Source organism: Helianthus annuus, chromosome 12 (genome assembly GCF_002127325.2).
Source record: "Helianthus annuus cultivar XRQ/B chromosome 12, HanXRQr2.0-SUNRISE, whole genome shotgun sequence".
Lineage (NCBI taxonomy): Eukaryota > Viridiplantae > Streptophyta > Magnoliopsida > Asterales > Asteraceae > Helianthus > Helianthus annuus.
In genome coordinates, this window is record NC_035444.2 from 156,730,164 (window position 1) to 156,742,984 (window position 12,821).

At 35.5% G+C, this 12,821-nt stretch overlaps 1 protein-coding gene across 3 annotated transcripts; it reads right to left on the minus strand.

Annotated features, from left to right (window-relative positions):
* Positions 1-5,405: 5,405 nt before the first annotated feature.
* LOC110936148 (DNA-directed RNA polymerases II and IV subunit 5A) lies at positions 5,406-11,756 on the minus strand. 3 transcript variants are annotated; one of them, XM_022178483.2, is made up of 5 exons: positions 11,639-11,756; positions 9,748-9,990; positions 8,918-9,097; positions 6,939-7,052; positions 5,406-5,730 (listed from the first exon to the last, which is right to left on the minus strand). In XM_022178483.2, exons 2-5 carry the CDS (start codon positions 9,946-9,948, stop codon positions 5,605-5,607), a joined length of 621 nt encoding a protein of 206 aa, XP_022034175.1. In that variant the 5' UTR covers positions 9,949-9,990; positions 11,639-11,756; the 3' UTR covers positions 5,406-5,604. The 3 variants fall into 3 exon arrangements, with proteins under 3 accessions (XP_022034175.1, XP_022034176.1, XP_022034177.1); XM_022178484.2 differs by having other exon boundaries at positions 9,748-9,967; positions 11,639-11,740; XM_022178485.2 differs by lacking the exon at positions 6,939-7,052.
* Positions 11,757-12,821: the final 1,065 nt, after the last annotated feature.

Consider the following 12,821-nt stretch of genomic DNA (forward strand, 5'->3'; position numbering starts at 1 on the left):
TTGTAAAATACGGAACTTGCTTCGTAAATAAAACTTGTACATTACACTTTTTACCTAGTTAAATCATGTTTTATTTCATATTTCACCTTGTTACAAGTTAGGGGAAACATTGTTGCACATTATTACACAACTTAACTAACAAAATTACTCATTATAATGTTTTAAAAAAATAAAAAAATAAAGAAATATGGCAGCCCCAATTCAGCAAAATTCAGCCCATATAGTTGGGTTTTGTGGGCTAGTTTCAAGGTGTAACCCCTTCTAAACACTTCCAAAGCCCAACCCATTGAAACCCTAATCCTTCCCCCTATAAATACCACTTATAACCAGCCTCCCTACCACTTTTGCAACCCTAAAAACTCACAAAACATCCACCAAACCGTAGCTGAAAGCAAGGGTTCGAGTAGATTGACACCCCTTCACGAAAATGAGCATAACTCACTCAATTCTTATCCGATTCACTCGATTCTTTTTCCTACTTGCTTGTATAATCATGGGGTTCGATTCCTAGACTCCTCCTTGGAGAAATCAGACCTGGAAATGCCCCGAAATAGTCCATAAACTTTCTGTTTGTTTTTATGTTCATCAAAAACTTGTTTAAACCTATGCAACTTGTGTCCAACACATCTCATACCTATGTCCTAATGCTTACAACTTATCCCATGGTTGGTTAAGCTTAAAAACAAGGTTGAGACATTTAAAATCAGAGGATTAAACCTCATAAACTTGGTGTTTTGTTTAGGGTTTTTAACCCACAAGTCATGTCAAACTTTGTCTTTGATACATGAGTGATTATGGAACAACTTGGGTTGTCCAAACATACAATCCTCACATGATTTGATGATTTCTCTTAGTTAGTGTGTATATTTCTTATTCTTTATTGTATGTTCATGACCCTCCTTGGTTGTTTTTTTTACATCAAGTGTAGTGGTGAACACATAGAGGTGCCTAAATGGAAGACTTGATCTTCCTACCTCCTACATGACTTCTATGACATTTAGAGGTACCAAAATGAAGATTTTAATCTTCTACCTCATGCTTGAACTATTGGACATATATTATATAACCTAAATATATTATTCGAATAATCGAATCTTTGATGATGAACTAGTGTTCATATGTCGGGGTACTAGATTACATCATCCTAGACTATGATAACTTGTCACGATTCTAATGGAACCTTGTTCCATGAAAACATCTAAACTCCTTCGAGTTTCCTAGTGTCAAGAACAAGCATCATATGTACTAAATGATTATTTTCCATGTTATTCTCATATCTTATTTTTACGTTGTTTTAAACACCGAATCTCGACTCTAAACATACTTGAACTTTAACCCTTATACATTCGGACTCTAAATCTCTACTCGTCAACAATTGGATAATCGGAAAACATATGCAAACTTTGTGAGTATACTCGTATTCCCCCTTTTTACTTTTATCACTTTTGGGGTGTAACATGTTTACCTATTGAAACTTACACATGAACATTCCTATAACATGCTTGTATATGTGATGGCTTGATACTTTAAATTTGGGTGATTCTTATGTGTAGAACTTATCATTAACTTCGTACGAGCCAAACCTTGACATATGTAGCGCTATAGGATTAACGACCCGCCTCTACTGAAACTTTGGTTATGTCATGAGCAAGTTGCGTTTTCTTGGTTTGATATGTTAGACACATGCCATATTTAATGTTTATCTTGAATCGCATGCTTGCTATGAGGGATTGTTGACATTTTTATCTTATGCTATGTACGTACCAAACTTGTATACTCGCCTTTGCTTTTGCATTGAATTATTTTAAACATGTTACAGGTTGATGAGGATGATGCTAAGAAAAGAAGTAGCGTTGATGCCTAGATACACATATAGACGTTAGGGTTTAATATGTTGTATCAAATTTTGTTATGTTATCATGTTGTTATGTTAAACTTGTTGTATTTGAATTTCTTGTAATGTTGACTATTTGAAGTTATGAAATGAAATGAAATTTGGATTTTCTAAATATTGTCACAAATAGCGTTATGATGTCTCTAGCAATCTTCACACTTCGTCTCATCCCGATGTTTCCGCCATTGGTTGGGGTGTGACATAACTAATCAATCCGATTAAACCGCTCGGTACAACCTGGTTCAACCGGTTGAACCATTTTTTAGCCTAATCCGGTTTAATTTAAAAACCGGTTTTTAAAACATTGGTTTATAGTCGTGCATAGACACATTAACTAAACACTTGAACTTGTTGCTTTGAGTTGTTTTGCTATGTGGTAGGTAGGACTGCATGGTTGTAAAAATTCTCACCAGCCACTGGCTAATTGCTAGTCCCAGGTTCACCGAGTAATTTTTATCTAATCGGGAAATTAATCAGTAGACGGTCAACATTGGTCAAATCCAGTCCTAATTGGCCAAAACTCAGTGGCAGTCTAGTGATTCTTGCTAGATTCTTGATCAAAACTTGTAAATTCCGGTAATAAATCATATCTACATGAATATATGGGTCAAAAAAAGTGATAAAATATGTCTACTCAAAAAATACATATAAAAATGTGTGTATATACATATAAAATGAAAATTAAATATAAAATCCCAATCGTCGGTACCTCACCAGCCGACTAGCGCCTAGCGATTCTTACAACCTAGTAGGAGGGGTGTTTGTTTTATGTGGTAAGTTAGGCGTAGAAAGATACAAATATTTGTGAAGTGACTAGGATCCGTTTGTTTGTATAAACTTTGAACGATTGTGATCATAAGCATATGAATGTAGTTGGAGTGGTCTTGTGTGATTCTTCTGTTAATTGAAAGATGGACTATAGTAGATTACCAGATTGTGCTAGCTACGGAGCTAGCTTAGTTAAAAATAAAATGATGAGTGTAGTTTTGCATAGATCATTGAATCGTTACAAGTTATCTCATAGTAAACATTTGTATCTCATACAGTGATTAAATCTAAAGGGAAAAGATAAAATAAGAAGTTTATTTTAGCTAGGAAGTGTAGGAAGTAATAGAATTATGACATGTGGCAAAATTTAAAATAAAGAGGAAGGGTATTTTAGTCAATCATATCCATCCTTTTCTGCTTCCTTCTTCTTCCCAGTAACATCAAAACCCACCATCTTCAACCATTTCTTCACTTTCTATCTCAATAATCACTACATTATACTGCGATTTTCGTCACCAATCAATGATTCAAACACCCGATCAACGTGTTCTTCAGCTTTTTTGAAGAAAACCCAGTTTAATTTCATAAAAATCTCGTTTTTTCTGGTGATTTTGAAGATAATCACTCGATTTGTTCGATTCGATCTCTGATAAGTGTTTCAATCATTCAAATTTCATCAATCGTTGAAGAACCCGACTTCGATCCATGTAAGAAATTCTTTAATTTGATTTTTATTATCTGGGTTTTTGATTTAGTCATTGCGTTTTACGATCTTGGTGGGGGTCCGGGGGGCGGCAGCCCCTGGTAGCAGGGTCCCAGGGGCGGTCCAAAGGGCAGAGCCCCTGGCTGGGGTTGAGCTGCTCTCTGGTTCAGACAGATTCACAGACAGGTCGGCTTGTGTCCATTGCGTTATAGAAATAAGAGAGTTTTATGTGTTTTCTGGCCATTGCGTTTTAGAAAAAACACATTTTTGAAGTGTTTTTAGTTCATTGCGTTTTAGGTAAACACATTTTTATCTGTTTTCAGTCCATTGCGTTTTAAAAAATACACTTTCTTTTGTGTTTTTAGGCCATTGCGTTTTAGAAATAAGACATTTTTTTTGTGTTTTTTGGCTATTGCATTTTAGATAAACACATTTTTGAAGTGTTTTTAGTTATTGCGTTTTAGGTAAAACCAAGGTTGGAGAACTCGCTAGTCGCTAGCGGGTCGGTGAGATAGGGACTAGCGACTACTCGGGATTACTCGGGATTAATCGGATCGGACTTTTTACATATAATTTTAAGTTTTTATACATATATACATATATTTTTATACGTAATTTTTTTAAGTTGACAAGTTTTGACCGGAATCTGGGAGGTTTTGGCTGGAATATGTGTTTTTTTCCGAATTTTTCTGATTTTTTCCGATTTTTTCTGATTTTTTCCGATTTTTCCCGACCGACTAGTCGCGATTAGGCCCGACTAGGGCCGATTAGGGCCGACTAGGCCGACTAGCGATTTTTTACTGATTAGCTGAAAATTACTCAGTTGATGGGCGACTAGCGACTAGTCAGCGATTAATCGCCGACTAGTTGCGATTTTTGCAACCATGGGTAAAACACATTTTTGAAGTGTTCTTAGTTATTGCGTTTTAGGTAAAAGACATTTTTATGCTTTTTCAGTCTATTGCGTTTTAGAAAACAGTCATTTTAAGTGTTTTCTAACCATTGCGTTTTAGAAATAAGACATTTCTTTGTGTTTTTGGTGCATTGCGTTTTAGGTAAAACACATTTTTATGTGTTTTCAGTCCATTGCGTTTTAGAAAGCACACTTTCTTTTGTGTTTTTAGGCTATTGCGTTTTACAAATAAGACATTTCTTTGTGTTTTCTGGCCATTGCGTTTTACAAATAAGTCATTTTTTTGTGTTTTTGGTGCATTGCGTTTTAGAAAAATGTCATTTTTTAGATTTTTTTTTCATTGCGTTTTACGTAACTGGGGTTTTTTTCTATTGCGTTTTACCCAACTGAGTTTAAATTTTTTTTATAAATATAGCAATAGTATACTTGTTTTAAAGATAAAAAAACGCTCGTTTTTTGGTGCAATTTTTATAAAAAAATAATGTCGTATGAAAAAGTTATTAACGTTTAAAAAATGGGGGGGGGGAATTGGAGGAGAGAGAAACTATTGGCTTCGATTGACTCGAATGCCCCTAAACAAACTCAAGCCTCTTTTCTTCCCTTCAATTTCCCTGATTTAATCTTAGCTCTTGATTAACTAAATGGATGGTCAAGATCACTTCCTAGCCTTGCTAGCCAAATAAACTTTCTATTGTATCCCCACCCTAAATCTAAAACCGGAAGTAATTGCACTATTCTACATTTTAGGTAAAATAAAGTCTAATATATAATTTTGTTCGCCAATTGTCCGAGATTAACACAAAACTTACCTCATGACCGATCATTATCGAATTTTTATAGATCTCTCATAAGTCATAATGATTAATTAACTAGGGGTGTAAACGGATCAGTTCGTTTCGGTTTAACCGAATGAATAAATAAAACACTCATAGATATGACCAAAAGCTAACGACATGCGTCATTAATCATAATCAGTTAGTGAAAATATGAATCACCAACCATTCTGACGTGGTTATGTTTATTGTACAGTAACATATTCATGTCTTTTAACTCCTAACCACAAGTTGTAACTTGTTGTTATGGAAGTACAACATATAGATTAGTGAAAATAACCTAAAGTTATAATGAAATCCACAAAAAAAATTGGGTTTTACCTCTTTACATATACAAAGAAATAAAAGTACCCGTTAGGAGTCTCACCCATAGCATAGCTATTCTATTTGGCGTCTTTTTAAACATTAGGAACAACAAAAACATGGTAAGATATATATATCATATTCTTACTCTTCAGGTAGGAGCTTAATAACTGTAATTAACAGATAAACCTCAAACTACATATCGATAGGTGACATAACGGCCGGCTGTCTCACTTGGTCTGATAATTTTCATAACCTGGCCGCGCTTTAGCCCATAGTAACGCGCGATCGGATCACACACCTGAATCCTAGGTAGCTGTCATTCAATCATAAAAATACGAAGATATAAGAATATGTATATCATGTAACATGAGTGGGTAAATACCTTAATGCCATTCCAATAGGCCTAGGGCTGCAAACGAACCAAATGAATACGAACAAGACCTTGTTCGTGTTCGTTTGTTAAGGAAATATATATGTGTTCATGAACACTTACCAAACGACATCTTGTTTTCGTGTCCGTTCGTTAAGGAAATGAACGTATTCGTGTTCGTTCGTTAATTTTAGGTAACATACGCAAACGAACGTTCATGAATACAGACAAACACAAAGTAATGTTCATGAACACAGAAAAACTTAACACAAAGTAATGTTCATGAACACAAATGAAAACAAGCAAACACAGACAAGTGTTCATAAACATAATATATATTATAGTAATACTTATTAAAAAATTTATTTGTCGGAATTTGGAGGTATTTAAATAAAATATAAAAATTAAACACACTGATGAACTATCGAACATAAACAAACACGTTACCGAACGTTCACGGATGTAAATGAAGGAACGAGGTCTCTATACATGTCCTTTCACTTAACTAAACGAATGAAATTTCTTGTTCGTGTTCGTTCGTTTACTAAACGAATAAACGAACGAACACACACGAACTTCCCACCAAATGATTCACGAGTTGTTCGCTGAACGTTCGGTTCCTTTGCAGCCCTAGCCATAGCACACATTGATATACAACTAACAAATCATAAATACTTGATTACATATCAAACAGTTTGGTTTGGGCGTTCCCCCTGGGAAACCATACCACCAACTGCCACTTAACAGACGTTGTGCCACCACAAGAGCTCAACACTCTCTGGCGTAACACACGGTGGGACGAAAACCCGAGTGGGCTCAGGATAGAACCTCTGGGGGGAGGCTAGGCTCTATCCATCATTGCCTAATCCACCAAAGTGACACAAGTGAGGATTGAACTTGAGTCTCCATTGAAGAACCCAAGCCTCCCTACCACTAGACCACAAGTGGTAAATTAGCTAGTGAGTCAGGTAACATGTCAAATTGGGTTCAAGTCAAACTGGGTGCGGGTCAAAACAAGTCGTTTAAAAAGTATAGTTTGGTTTGAGTCAAACCGGGTAGCTATCCAATTATAAAATATCAGGAAATGAGAATATGTGAACTATAGATATTTGACTAAAAGCCAAACAGGTACTATCATATGGAAAACAAACCTGTGTTTCTTTGACAGTGTATCTTTCGAGCAAAGTTTTCTTTTCTTCGGTTGTAAGCACTTGGTGCTCAGGAACTAAAACATGATCTTTAACATTCACCAACAGCTCAGCTTCCTGTACTTAAACTTATATTAATATCGCGAGTTAAATGCCATTTTAGTCCCTGTGGTTTGGGCCATTTTGCCAGTTTAGTCCAAAAGTTTCATTTTTAACCTGTGGGTCCAAAAAGGTTTCACAGTTGCCATTTTAGTCCACTGGGTTAACTTCATCCATTTTTTCTGTTAACGAGAAGGCCAATTCGGTCATTTTATATGGCTGAATTGCCCTTTTAGTTAACAGAATTACATACAAAATGACCAATTTGGCCTTCTCGTTAACAGAAAAAATGGATGAAGTTAACCAAGTGGACTAAAATGGCAACTGTGAAACCTTTTTGGACCCACAGGTTAAAAATGAAACCTTTGGACTAAATTGGCAAAATGGCCCAAACCACAGGGACTAAAATGGCATTTAACTCTAATATCGCTAAAAAAGTGGCAATATCAACTTATTTATTGATAAACAGGTTTATTCGGCTTATGTTTTATCTCGAACAAGTAAGTAGGAAAAATACTTGCTTAAGACTTCTCAAGTCCAATGGGTCAAGAGTCACGCGATGTGTATTTTAAAGCATGAAACATCTTAATCATTTTACTATAAAAAACAGATTATTATGGAAATGAAATAATTTCTCTAAGGGAAATTATATAAGAGATATTAGAAACTGACATACGTTTACTTTCTTTCACGAAAAAGTCCCTCGACTGGATTTTGATTATTGAAGTCGTTAAACTTTTTAAAAATACACACATCTTGAACCTTTTGCCTTTTTTGTTCTGTTATAACGAACGTGACATTGTTAATTGTGGTTTAATTTTTAGGGTTATTGGATTTAATCGCCCCCAACTATTGGCTATTGGCCACTGTCACCCTCAACTATCATTTTGACGTCCGTCACCCCCAACTTAACACTTAGTGTGTTCTGTTACCACGTCGTTAACTGATCACTAAATTTTGATGTTGTTTTTATACATTTGGGGGTGTCATAGGGATTTTAGGAAGGTTTTAGAGATCTTTGGACACCCCGAAAAGTATAGTAACAAGCTCAAAAGTTAGTGATCAGTTAACGACGTGGTGACAGAACAGAGTAAGTGTTAAGTTGGGGGTGGCGGGCGTCAAAGTGATAGTTGGGGGTGACAGCGGCTAATAGCCAATAGTTAAGGTTGATAAAATCCAATAACCCTAATTTTTATTAATTACTACATTTTACATGTTTTGGATCATGCCTCTTTTGTGTTGGCATACAGATTATCTAAACTAAGAGCTTTACATGAACTTAATTATCGAGCAAAATGGCTGAAATGATCAGAGGCCCATTATTAACAAAAGGTCCATATAAACAAGCCCTACAGCAAATGAGGGCCTATGGAGTAACTAAAATTTAAAAGCCCATATATTAGAAAAAAAAAAACATATCACAGGGTCTATGTAAAAATAAATAAGCAAGGATTTAACAAAAAAGGATGCAACAGAATTCAAAAGAGATGCAATTTTAATAAAACTTTATTATATAAGATTAAAAAACAACCATCTTACAGGGTGTTTGGCTTATTTTCTTTGTGTGTTCTAAGTGCAGATAAGCACTTTTGAGTGTTTGCCTGTTTGGCTAAAGCTGTTTAGAATAAGCAATCCAAAACACCCCCATATTCGCTTATTATTATACCAGATTATATATTACTTAATCACTATTAGCATTGCCGAAGCTTGGGTGGTCGATTTTTCCCAATTCCACCTAAAATTTCTATACGAAGGTATATTACTGTTCATAACACTACGCGTCGAAAAGTTCGGGGGGGGGGGGGTCCCGCCCCAAGGAAGCTGCGCCCATGACTATTAGAGAACAAAATATGCAAGCCAAACATAGCGAGAACAGTGATTACCTGAAACACTTCCAAATGGAACTTTGTAGCAATCTCACTCATGCAGGTTCGAGCAAAAGGCGTCAAATTTTCTCGAACAACCAGAACTGCTCGAAAAACATTTTCTGATTTCATACGTTCAGTGTAAGTCTTCAAGGTTTTAACACCAACCTTTGGTTCCTCAGGGAAGAAGACATAGATCTGATCCACAAAACAGCATAAATAATCGTCAAATTCACCAATGAACTGACCTTAATAAATAAAGGGAAAATCACCAAAATGAGCTTTGACCAACTTGCTTTATGAAAATAAACATGGATTGCGTCTGGGTAGACGCAATCCCTAAAATCAATGCAATTTTCGCGTCTTAGTCAGACTCAAACTCTTAAGCCAATAGAGAGTTGACACGTGTCATCATCATCCTTAGTTTTCTATTTACTTTTCCACCACGATTTTTAAACGAGCATAACTTTTTCATATGTTATTTTTTAAAAAGTTTACACCAAATTAGAGAGAACTTTATTATCTTTAATGATGTATTTTTTATATAAAAAAAATATTATCGTATGAAAAAGTTATGCTCGTTTAAAAATCATGGTGAAAAGGGAGAAAAAGTTGGCGCGGAAACCCATGGCACAATCTCGGACACAAACATTGAGCCTCAGATGCATGGTTTAAGTCTCAGACGCAAACTTTGAGTCTCATACGCAAACTCTACCTTAGGCGCGAAAGTTGCATTGATTTCAGGGATTGCATCTACCCCAAACGCAATCCATGTTTATTTTCGTAAAGTAGGTTGGTCAAAGGTCATTTTGGTGATTTTCCCATAAATAAATAATATTATTATTCACCTGATCAGAGCTATCATTTGTCTTGGCCTTGCTGATAAGGAGATCTTCTCTTTTCATGTTCTCTCCATATTTCCTTAACAGTTCATTCATGTCCATATTGATTTCAAACTCACCAACCAAATAGCCTCTGTCTCTCAGCATCTGCATAACGGTTCTCCTGATCCTAAATAAGCGCCTGATTTCTTCTTCTGATAATGCCATCCTCGTATGGTCTCTTCACCTAATTAGTGTTTAACAAAATTACTGTTTTACGAAACAAAGAATCATCAAAAAAAAAAAAAAAATCAGTAAGATCACACAAATTTCACATAATTACGTGTATGTGAATTTAAGAACACTTAAACAATTACAGATAAAAACAATGAAACTATTTAATCTAGTTAAGAGTATATATTAGATCCATGTGATCAAAGTTTAAACAACTATATGTACGATCATACAAATCACATACGTAAGATTGTAACTGAACCGAGCCTTGTTCATGTCCGTTCGTTATTAAACTTGTTCATGAACACATATCAAAATATAATTCTTGTTCGTGTTCATTCATTAAGGAATTGAACTTATTTACGAACACAAATGACCATATACCATTTAACCAAAAATAACAATACCAAACATTAGACATAATCACCTTGTTAAGCACTTGATATAATAATCATAAAATATTTATCCCATTATAAAGGCACAATTTAGACATAATAAGCATAAATGTAACTATCCCAAAATAATGCTTCAAAGATTTAAGTTTCTAATGAATGAACATAAGCTAAACAAAACAAAACAAGCGACCATGAACGGACGTAAGCGAACATTTTATCGAACATTCACAAACGCAATCGAACGATATTCCTTGTTCATGTTCTTTCATATATTAAACGACTGAACATAAACGAACGTCCCGCCAAACAATCCACAAACGGCTCGCTGGACGGTTTGGTTCGTTTACAGCCCAATATAAGTACTTCTATGCGAAATTAAAAATACTGAACACTTCAAACAAAACAAACGGTCACAGAAATACATCTATTCAATCTAGTTAGAGTATTAATTAGGGGTGAAACGAACCAAACATTCGCGAACAGTCCGTGAATCGTTCGGTAGGAAGTTCGTTTGTGTTCGTTCGTTTATTAAATAAACGAACATGAACAAAGGTTGTGTTCGTTCATTTATGTTCATGAACGTTCGGTAACGGCATGCGCATATAATGTATATATGTGTGGGCCCTCGGGGGGCAAAAGTGAAAGTGCACTAATTTAAACGTTATCTTACTAAATTTTGTGAAAATAACGTTAAAAGCGGCGGACTGTTAATCATGCATCATGTGTGGCGTTGATAACCGAAAGACAAAAGGGTCCATGCACTAATTGGCCTTTGTCCTGATTGCTGAGTGTTATGTGCCTTATGTCCAAGGCTTGATGCAAAACTACTATCAAGCCGAGGGTCTCACTGGAAACAGCCTCTCTATTCCTACGGGGTAGAGGTAAGGTTGTCTACATCTTACCCTCCTTAGACCCTCCCTTAGCTTTGCTATTGATGGGATTTACGGAGTATGATGACGATGAAATTACGAGCACTTACCATTACATGTATGGATTTAACATTTAAGAAAACTATATCAACATCCTCAGATCCTGTTTCGCTAACCTAGGGTTTACAACATAGAACTATTATGTTACCAAGCGTTCTCAAATGTTTACACGATCGTACAGGTTAGATATACGGCTTGTTATGAGTGTGGATGAAATAACTGTTTCACGTAAGAAATAGACTCGAATTATGGATATATGTTAATGAATAATGAACGTCGATTGTTCGTATACATGTAATAATAACGAGATTACGATTCGATTGATGAAATCGGTAGAATGAACGAGTGAGAGAGACGTACCGAGCGGATGTGCAGGTGGTAGCGAAATGAGTGACGATGGTGGATCAGCTGTTCGCACCAACTTGTTGATGACGAATGTATAATATATCTGCTTCTTTATAGTTGCGAAGAACGAATGTGGGCTTGACCCAACTTGGCCCATATGCAAATTTAAGGCCGTTTTGAAGCGGGGCAAAAACCAAGGTCGGATTCGGTTCCGGGTATTGGCCAGAAAATTCATACTCTGTGTACCCTGGTTTAGGTTTGGGTTTGGATTTTCTATACCTGGGTATTAAAATACCATATTTTCAGGTTCGGGTATGAAAAAAAACCCGGATGGGTATAAACATGAACTTTGTAGTTTTTTTTGTTTACAACTTCATTTTTGGGTTTATAAACTTGAAGTTTAATAATATAAAACTTTAATTTAACAAGATTACTAGGAACTAGACTCACTAGAGCCACCACTATTGTTTAATCGGCCTAAAATCAATTAGTTATGTAATATCGTAATATGTATTCCTATAGTTCTATTCAATTGCTCTTCCCTTGGTGGAAATATGATTAAGTTTTATATCAAATCGAAAGTACGGATCATGTTGTTTATAGAAAGGAAAAAAAGTAAACTAGAAACCTTAAACGGATCACATAAAAAGAGGTTGATATAGATGGTATTGTAGGAGAAGGTTATGATAATAAATCTAATATGAAATGAAAACATCAAGGTGTGCATAACTCAAGCCTGGATAAAGGAGTACAGTTTAAACAGTGACATGTGGAAATGGGACTCAAAATTGTGTTTTAGCCTAGGCCTCTAAAATGGTTGGGCTGTCCCATAGCATAGTTGTAATATAACGAAACTACCCGTTAGAAAGTTCGGAAGACTAAAGCCCCTATGAATACTTGGTCAAGTTAATATATATTCTCAAGAAAGAACGAACAATTAAGTATATGTAAATAACTAGTTGAGGCCCCGCCCGCGTTGCGGGGCGATGGCCGAATAGTTATCAATCAATTAAAAAAACACTACTATAATTTTGCTAGGAAAAAAACTAAAACGATGATAAGACTGTAATTTTGGGCTCAGGGCAAAACTGTAATTTTTCAGGACTAATGAGCGAGTGTTAGGCAGCTCCTTTAGACGAAAAAAATTTAAATCGAGTCAACCAATTAAAAAAAGAACTTTTATAGTTTTGCTAGAAAA